Source organism: Orycteropus afer, unplaced genomic scaffold (genome assembly GCF_000298275.1).
Source record: "Orycteropus afer afer isolate SDZICR_OR568_19922 unplaced genomic scaffold, OryAfe1.0 scaffold00013, whole genome shotgun sequence".
In the NCBI taxonomy this organism is placed as follows: domain Eukaryota; kingdom Metazoa; phylum Chordata; class Mammalia; order Tubulidentata; family Orycteropodidae; genus Orycteropus; species Orycteropus afer.
In genome coordinates this window covers 7,689,177-7,698,852 of record NW_006921600.1, presented here as the reverse complement: position 1 = coordinate 7,698,852, position 9,676 = coordinate 7,689,177, and the positions used below count along the sequence as shown (strand labels likewise).

The 9,676-nt window shown below is 44.5% G+C and overlaps 1 protein-coding gene across 1 annotated transcript in view; it reads left to right on the top strand.

The window, feature by feature from the left end:
- The first annotated feature begins 1,502 nt into the window (after nt 1-1,502).
- Nucleotides 1,503-9,676, top strand: part of SMYD2 (SET and MYND domain containing 2) — a 68,598-nt gene continuing 60,424 nt past the window's right edge. The window contains exon 1 of the mRNA XM_007952608.2: nt 1,503-1,675. Coding sequence (XP_007950799.1) covers nt 1,503-1,675 — 173 coding nt within the window. The remainder of the gene's footprint in view (nt 1,676-9,676) is intronic.

The following is a 9,676-nucleotide window of genomic DNA, read 5'->3' as shown; positions in this document are numbered from 1 at the left end:
GAGGACCCCTGGTGACACAGTAGTTAAAGCACTCTACTGCTAACCAAAAGGTTGGAGGTGCAAAACTGTCATCGGAAGAAAGATGTGGCAGTGTGCTTCCATAAAGATTTATAGCCTTGGAAACCCTATGAGGGTAGTTCTATTCTGTCCTATAGGGCCACTATGAGTTGGAATCAGCTAGGCAATGGGTTTGTATTTTGGGGTTTGGTAGGCTATTAAGTGTGAAATAGTATTATGAAAAAGTTTGAAATATGTGAGATTACCAAAATATGACACTGAGATACAAAATGAGTGCATGCTGTTGGAAAAATTATGCTGACAGACTTGCTTCATGTAGAGTTGTATCTGTGAAGCATAATAAAACGAGGTATGCCTGTACATATAAGCTGGGCTTACAAAAAAGCTTTTTTTATAACCAATTACAGGGATAGTTTTATAACAAATAATAAATTTCGACTGAAACACTGCACAAAAATTTTACAGACAGTCATTTGGTGTCACCTCCTTCTGACAGTGTAACCCAGTGTGGTCCACACCACCCCTCTAGTGACGCTGCACAGTAGTGCTCAGACTCAAGAGAACTCAGGTGACCAATACATTCATTCTACTTCTGTCTACGTAAATGGACTGCCACTGAGGGGCAGTTCACTTCAGAGAATCCCCTGAAGGTTTAAAGTCTCACCAGCACACCCTTGGGAATAAACTCAACCCAACCCACTGCGGTGGAGTCCTTTCTGAGTCTTGGGACCCTATAAGGCAGGGTAGAATTGCCAGTAGGGTTTCCAAGGCTACAAATCGTTACAGTGGATTTGAATCGCCACATAGCAGTGAGCAGTCGAGCGCTCAACCACTGCGCCACGAGGGCTCCTTTGGGAACTGAGAACCTATTAACTCTTCAGCACATCAAACTTTTCTACGTGGTTGCCCATTCCCCAGTTTCTCTTCTATGTTCATGAATCACCCCAGGGTTTTTTTATAAGGACTTAACGTAGGCTTAAGAGACATCTTCGTCCCCTCAATTTACGTAGGGCAGGACATCCAGATTGTCCCAGGGAGGCCTCGGATACCTGCCCTCCTAGGCGGCCCCAGTCTGCCCACTGGTGAGGGGACAGCGTCCCGCTCCTTCCGTGGAGACATCACGAGCTGCAGACTCCACGCCCTCCTTCCAGGAGCCGCAGGACTGCAGCTCTTTGTTGCTGTCACACCGGAAACCGACACAGAGGAGCGCGGGGAGGTGGCGGAGGGTCCCAAGGACGGGGGAGGGGCGCCAGGTCAACGGCCACCCCCTCCCCCGGGGGCGCGCGAGGACCGGGCGGGGCCGCTGTCCCTTCCGGGGAGCGGGCCGCCGCGCCTGCCAAACGGCTTCCCACCCCGCCCCCCGCAGCTCAGTGACGCTTCTCCAATAACAGCTCGCGGGGAGCCGCAGCTCCTGGCACAGCTAGAGCCGAGCGCCCCTCCGCGCCAGCCCAACCCGCGCGCCACCCTCCCGCCTCGGTGCCACCATGTGGGAAGACGGCGATGGCGGCCTGGAGAGGTTCTGTAGCCCGGGCAAGGGCCGGGGACTGCGGGCCCTGCAGCCCTTCCAGGTGGGAGACTTGCTTTTCTCCTGCCCGGCCTACGCCTACGTGCTCACGGTTAACGAGCGGGGCAACCACTGCGAGTACTGCTTCGCCAGGTAGGGCGGTTGGGCGGAGCGGGCGGGAGACTGGGGCGCCGTGCCGGCAGCGCCGACCCTGGCGGGAGGAAGTGTGAGAGGCGCGCGGGGTCCTAGCGCCGGGATGTTGGCGGGGGGTGGCGGTGAGGCGGGGCGGCCGCGGGGACAGGGAGGGCTCAGCGGCCAGCATGCTTTAATCCGGCTCTGGGCGGTACCACGTGCCTTAGCAAGAGTGGTCAAGTCCCCGCCGCACGCTCCGCACCGCATTCTGTCAGAGCTGCACACGCAGGATGTGTAAATCCGGGAGTGCAGGTTACTGTCCACAGTCGTGGTTGTTGAGCCACGCTTGTTTCAAGCATGGACTTACACTGCCCACTCGGGTATTTGGCAGCGGGACACCAGATTGGGGCAGCCACAGTTTGTCTCCTAATTTGTGCTTTCTGCGGTGCGTTCTGCCCTCCACAGCCCAGGCCTCCCTCAGGCATGTCGTGTCCTCCAGCGAACTTAGTGACTTAATTTCATGTGAAGTATGTGGCTTCTAGTCTTCTTACTCTGTACACTTAGTATTTGGAGAGAAACCAGAGTGGTACTGACCACACGCCCAGAATTCTCAGGCTGCCCAGAGGGGTCGTGTGTAGCCCTGGTTTGGGATTAGGAAAATAGGGTTTTTGGATGATATGTAGTTAGAAACTGTGTTTAATTGTAGCATATGATGTGTGTGTGTGTGTGTATTTACACCCACCCACCCACATAGAACTACTTCCTCATTCCCCATGACAGTTTCAGAGCTGGAAGGCACATTAGAAATCACCATTCAGACCCTATTTATGGATGAGAAAACTGAAGCCCAAGACAAGTGGGATTGTATAAATCTACACCCATAGTTAAGGGGAAGAAACCTACTCTGTCTGTATGATTCTGCCATTTCCCATTTAGTTAAATACTCAGTAAATTTACTAAGCTGAGGGCTTGGCTTCCACTATTTGAGGAAGGGCCTTTCTTATGTTTCTTTGAACCTCAGTTTCTTCATCTTTGAAATGGTGATTCCTGAGCTAGACAGAGCAGACTTGAGGCCTTGCAGGTAGGTATCTTTTGAGTGCAGTCCTCAAGTCCAGCATACAACTGAAGTACTCCATCTCAGAGACCTATGTGTCTTATTCTACAGTAAGATGTAGAAAAAGAAGGACAAAGGCTAAATATTATAGTAATCTTGCCCAGACTCCCTGCCAGAACTGTCTTCCACTTGGGGGACCTGGAAAGGAACTAGACACAGAATCATGCAGTGGGCAGATTCAGGGCTGTATGTGATGTGGCTCTTTGAATTGGTGAGCCAAGAGCTAAAGGGTCATGGCACCACTTTGCGACATTTGAGTGAAGTGAGCATTGGGTTTTCCCAAAGTTAAAAAGGCTGCTGTGACTGGTCCCTTGATCTTCTGAGCCTTGCTGTGGCTCAGAGTCTGCAGCAGTGTGGGTGTCGGCAGTGGTAAGAGCAAAGCATTTTCCCCCCAGCCCAGAAGGAGCCTCCATGTGGATCCTGGTGATTCCTGGGCCATCTTGTGAGGTAAGGTTGTGAATGCCAGGCACTAGTACGTGCTCACATAATAGTTGCCTGTCCACTCCTCCAGTGAATTAAAGATCGAATCCCTCAGGGTTCAGAGGGGAAAAGAGGAACTGAGCAGTTCTTCTCTTTAGCTGTGAGTCTCCTATCTGTATCTACTATACACCCCCAATCTTAGAGCATTGATGCACCTTCAAAAATCATTCAGCCACAGTTATTCTGCCAAAGGTAACAAAGTTTGCTTTTTTCCTTTCTTGCTTCCTCTTTCTGATTGACATTTGTTAGTGTTACTAACTGTTGCCTTAGGTGCCCACTAGGGCTGCCGCATGCAGTGAGGTGGTACTGCTGTACCTGCTCACCTCAGTTTGGCCTGGATGAGCTTTTGCCAACAAGCACAGTTTGTTTCCTCCCTCTCCACATTTGACATCAACTAAAATAATACACAAGAAATAAAACCTAAAATACCCATGGAATTAGAACTATCTCTATATTGCACTTTATGATTTCTGTTAAATCTGATTCATTACAATTAGTGGTTAGATTGGTTTATAGTGTTAGCACCAGTTCCTTTGTCAACTATTTGTATATGACCAAGGACAAATCAGCTCCATCCAGCTATACAATAGGGGAATGCCTCTGTGGTAGGGCTTTGAACAGGTTCTTCCTGGTTCCGTCACGGTCAATGCAGCAAAAACAGATCAGACCCGAATTTGTAATAAGTGGTGTACTGGAATGATAACTGGAATGGGAAAAATTACAGGCCAACACCCTTCTAGAAACTTAATCTCCCTCTTAGAAAACAAGGGTGCTGTGCTTGTTGCACAGCAACCAAATCTCTTGTTAGGTAAAGTTGGAAACAATGGTGCCCGACTCGGAGATGGCAGCAGACTGCATCGTTTTGAATGTGTGTTGCTCTCCATAGTCCTGGCAATTATCCAGTCTTTTGTATCAGGCTCCTAAAAGGGCCCAACTGCCTCTTCTGAGTCTCCCATTCCAGGGCTTCGACCTGTAATTTTTCTTGTTCTGGTTATTGATCTGGTACACTCACATTTAACAAATTCAAGTCTGTTCCCATTTCACTGTGTTGGCCATAATTCAACTGGTTCAAACTGGTTCAAAACCCTGCTCCACGGTGCCTCCAGGAAGAAGGAGGAGAATTCTGCAAATATTACTGTATATGGGTCAAAATCTATTACCTCCTCCATACTCCCTACCCAAATAAAGGACTACCCCTTCTTCTTGTGCTGAAACTTTATTGTAAACAAGATTGCCTAATGTAAATGAGCCACCAGAGGTTTTCCATGTTATAGTAATTGTATCAGGATTAATTTATTTTGAAGGGGGGAATAAAACCTTTTTGTTTTTTCAGCTACATGTATAAATTGGAAAATAATAGGAACTTTCTCAGGTCACAACAGAATAAGATTCTTCTTGTCAGGGCAATTCAGGTAAAGGTTTGTTTCTGGCAGTCTTAACTTGGTACTACAATTTCTCAGTTTGGTGGATGGTGCTTGGAAAGATGTGTATCCTGCGTCTTCTGCCAGAGGGCAGCTCCTAAAAATATAAATGCCTTCCAACTGGATGCTGTTTCTATTAGACTGCGCATGCTCACACACACACAATACATACACAATTAATTTAATTTCGGGGGGCTTTTGGCCATTTTTTTTCAAAGATACATTATATTTTTAACTTGGTATTAGACATATTTTGATACTTGATGTTATTTGTGATAGAAAGGGAGAAATCTGCTGTAACCCATGGTTCCATTTGAATAGGCATTCTTTGTGTAGTGCCTCAGGTGAGCAGATGTCTCTCTCTTGATCTGCTATTCACTTGGCTCATGGGTCATATAAGAGCAAACATATTATCTTTTCTTCCCCCTTGGTATGGAGGAAAAGTAAGAAGATCCACTTAGCTCCTTATAATAGGACTGTTGGAACCTCGTTTCAGTGAACTTGTATCTGGCTTACTCAAGTGGTTGTTTTAAAAATTAAAATGTTTGCATGAGCAAAATACTATGATTAAGATGTCCTATTTCAGCAGTTACAAAGAATTTTTAACTAATATCCTTCATATTTATCCTGTAGCAGTATTCATCTCATGTTCCCCACAAGATATAACAAACTGGTTATATAATCTTTAGTTGATCTTACTCAGTATTAAGAGCCATAAAATCTTGACATTGCTTTCTTAAGGTTCTCGGAGAGTGGCTTGGCCCTCGCTGGCTGCAGCTGCACATCAGAAGGGGACATGGTTCGCAGGGCTGCTGTCATTCTGGCTAAACTGAGAATTTCTCTGAGAATTATAGTCTCTAAGGGAGAAATAGCTTCAGATATTCTTAAATTACATGTTCTCTAAATGAAAAATTGGACAACTGCTCTGAAAGAAAGGGTTTTCCCCTTTCTTTTTAAATATTTATATACATGGTAGTAAGATGAAACACAGACAACAGATTTCTTCTACAAAGTTACATTAAAGAATGCAAAATTAATAAATTAATATGTATGTTAATAAAATATGTATTGTGTATGTTAAGTAGTTATGATGACAATGATAACTTTGTGAATGAGAATCAGGCTAAAGCCAATTCCTAGAAGGCAGAAGTCTGTCACATCCCCACTTTCCCACTTCTCCATCATTTCTGTTGTCAGTTGCCCACACAACACACACTCTCTCTCTATCCTTAGCCATCCAGGGTTAGGTCAGACTTTACAAGTTAATAGGATACCATCCTTGGGTTTGTTAACTCACTGGAGTAACTGACAGGACTCACAGAAGATACTAATGTTAGTTATAGTTTTGTTGTTGTCAGGTACCATCGAGTTGGTTCCAACTCATAACAACCCTGTGTACAGCAGAAAAATACATTGTTCCTACACCATTCTCACAATCATTGCTATGTTTGAGCTGATTGTTGCAGCCACTGTGTCATTCCATCTTGTTGAGGGTCTTTCCTTCTCCAGGGACTGGTCCCTTCTGATAACATGACCAAAGTACGTAAGATGAAGTCTTGCCATCCTCACATCTAAAGAGCATTCTGGCTGTACTTCTTCCAAGATAGACTTGTTTGTTCTTCTTGCAGTCCATGGTATATTCGGTAACCTTTGCCAACACAATAGTTCAAAGGCATCAATTCTTCTTCAGTTTTCCTTATTCTTTGTCCAGCTTTCACATCATATGAAAACCAAAACCAGACTCCCTGCCACTGAGTCGTTTCCAACTCATAGTGACCTCCATTGGGTTTCCGAACCTGTAAATCTTTACAGAAGTTGATCAGCCTATCTTCCTTCCATAGAGCAGCTGGTGGGTGTGAACCACTGACCTTCCTGGTAGCAGTCAAGTGCCTTATCCACTACGCCACCAGAGCTCTTTTGATCAGGTGCTTCTTAGTCCGCAAAGTAGCAGCCTCACTTTTTCATGCTTTAAAGAGGTCTTTTGCAGCAAATGCAATGTGTTGTTTGATTTCTTGACTATAGCTTCTGTGGACATTGATTGTGGATCCAAGTAAAATGAAATCCTTGACAATTTCAATCTTTTCTCCATTTATCATTATGTTGCTTATAGGTCCAGTTGGAGGATTTTTGTTTTATGTTAAGGTGTAATCTGTACTGAAGGTTGTAGTCTTTGATCTTCATCAGTAGGTGCTTCAAGTCCTATTTGCTTTTAACAATGTTGTATCATCTGCATATTGCAAGTTGTCAATGAGTCTTCTTCCAATCTTGATGCCATGTTCTTTGTATAGGCCAACTTCTCAGATTATTTGCTCAGCATATTATAGTAAAAGGATATAAATTAATACCATCACAAGGAAGAGATGCACAGTGAGATCTGGGAAGGTTCCCATTGCAAGTGCTGCATCTAAGGGCATGTCACCCACTCTTCACCAACCAGGAAACCCTCTGGTCCTTGTGTCCTGGGCTCTATTGGCCATGAATATGATATGCTAAATCATGCCTCTTGAGGCTAGTTGGTATCAGGCTCCTAGGTGAGTCTGTTCCGGTAAAGCTAGCCCTCGGTCACCAGCACAAATCCTCAGGCATTGCCTGGAAATCACAGGCCAAGACACCCCGGTTACTCCAAGGGTTATTGCTCCAGAGCCAACAACAAAAGGCATATTACTTACAGTAAAACAAGATCCTTTACCCTACAGTAGTGGAGTATTTATTGTATTGTCACTTTCAACATGGCAATATTTCAATGTAAAAAAAAATTTAGATGAAAATCAGAAAGCAAAGTGACTTTGTTTGAGTTCTGGCTTCATCCCTTGTGATCATATACTTTTAGGCAAATTGCTTAGCCTGTCTAAAAGCCTAGGTTCCTTCATCTGTAAAATGTGTATGCTGATCCCCACTCTCCCAAGTTGTGAGAATTAAATGAGATAATGGAAGGCATTACAAGGCCTAGCACAGAGTAGACTGTCAAAATCAGTTGAATTTTTCACTTGCATATGTTTGATGAGCTCTGCTTGCTAAATATTTGGCTTAATTAAATCATTTAGCAAAATATTGTACTTTGGGGACATTTTTATGGCAGTGGCAGTGGGGGGGGGTACCAGGAAGGAAATGTTGGAAATTATTGTCAATTGTAGTCACCATTCAGATGGTACACTGAGCCAAAACTAAAAAAACGGGTTCTCAACTTTGAGTGCCCCAGAATAGTGAAGGGAATCTGGAATCAGTTTTCAGTATTTTGAAAATCTAACGGAAATGATATAAGGAACCTACACAGATAAAATGTCCTAGCAAAAGGGCCTTTTCTACCTCCAACATGTTTAACCAAATAAAAAACAAACACACTGCCATTGAGTCAGCCCCGAGTCATAGCAACCCCTCCTTGGGCTTCTGAGGCGGTATCACTACGGAAGTAGACTGTCCAACCTTCCTTCTGAAGAGTGGCTGGTGAGTTTGAACCACCAGCCTTCTGGTTAGCAGTCAAATGCCTTAGGCACTATGCCACGAAAGCTCCCCCAATGTGTTTAGACACTTAAATACTCCCTTTACATGAGATTAAGCAAATATTTGAAAGGAGAAATAGAGAAACAGAGTTTTCCACCTGGCAAGGATATGGTGGCTCCTCTCTGCTCTGAGTCGGATCTGACTCGATGCCAGTGAGTTTTGAGTTTCTCTGCTCTTTAGCTTCAGGACAGTTCTTGTAGCTGCAGCAAGGAGCTGTCCTTAAAGACTTCAAATGTGCCAGATGCCATAACATGCATATTTTTCATATGCAGGGCACTTGATTTCTGTTACAGCTTACAGGGGTTCAGTGACTGAACCACACATTTGGAAACGATTTCAGATGAAAGAGACAGCACAGAGGCAGGATATCCTGAGGTGAAATTCAAAACCTGGTGAGTTAAAACCCCCTTTTAACACCTTTCCCTCCCTAAAGCAATTCCACAAAATCCTCTCAATCAAAAAAATCTGAAGATTCCATAGAAAGTGACATTCCTTTAAATCATACTGCTCTTTGCAGCTCATAAAGCATTTCCAGATACATCCTTATTTGATCCTCCCAAGGATGAATGCTGCAGATATAGGGCTCTATCCCATTTTATGTAGGAAGAAACAGTGTGGGAGAGCTTAAATGGGTTTTCCTTCTTGAGTTTCAACCCACTTTTTTGGCGGGGGGGCGGGGGGGAGTCATCAAATATTTACTGAATGCCTCTTAAGGACCAAGGAGCTTTGGTAACATAGGGGTAAGGCATTTGGCTGCTAACCAGAAGATCAGTGGTTCAAAGCCATCAATCACTCCACAGGAGAGAAGAGGCAATCTACTTGCATAAAGGTTTACAGCCTTGGAAACCCAGTGGGGGTTGTTATGAGTCAGAATTGGCTGAATGGCAGTGGGTTCTTAAGGGCCAGACTCAGTGCCTTTTGGGGACTTAACTGGATATTTCTGTTCCAAGTATAATCTTCATTCCTATGTCTCTTCATGGCCTGAGCCTACTGTGTGGTTTACCTGTGGTGTCGTAATTTGCTAATGCTGCTCAAGTAAGTAGCTTTCAAGAATATAAATTTATTTGCTCACAGTTTAAGAGGGAGGATAGAAATTTAAATTCAGAGCATTCGCTCTAGGAGAAGGCTCTCTCTCTTTCAGCTTTGGGGTAAGATCCTTGTCTCAACTTCTCTAGTCCCAGCATTTTTGAGTCTCCTGTGACATCTCTTCCCTTTTGCACTTGCTTCTGCGCCTAATTCGCTCTTCACATCTCAGAAGTGCTTAGGTGTAAGACATACCCCATGCTGTATGACGTCATTAACATAACAAAGAAAACCTTGTTCCCAAACAGGATTATATCCACAGGTGTGTGTATGCGTGTGTGCGTGTGTGTGTGTGTGTGTGTGTGTGTGTGTGTGTATATATATATATATATATACACATATACACATATATATAGCTGCTCTTTGCAGCTCATAAAGCATTTCCAGATACATCCTTATTTGATCCTCCTAAGGATCAAATGG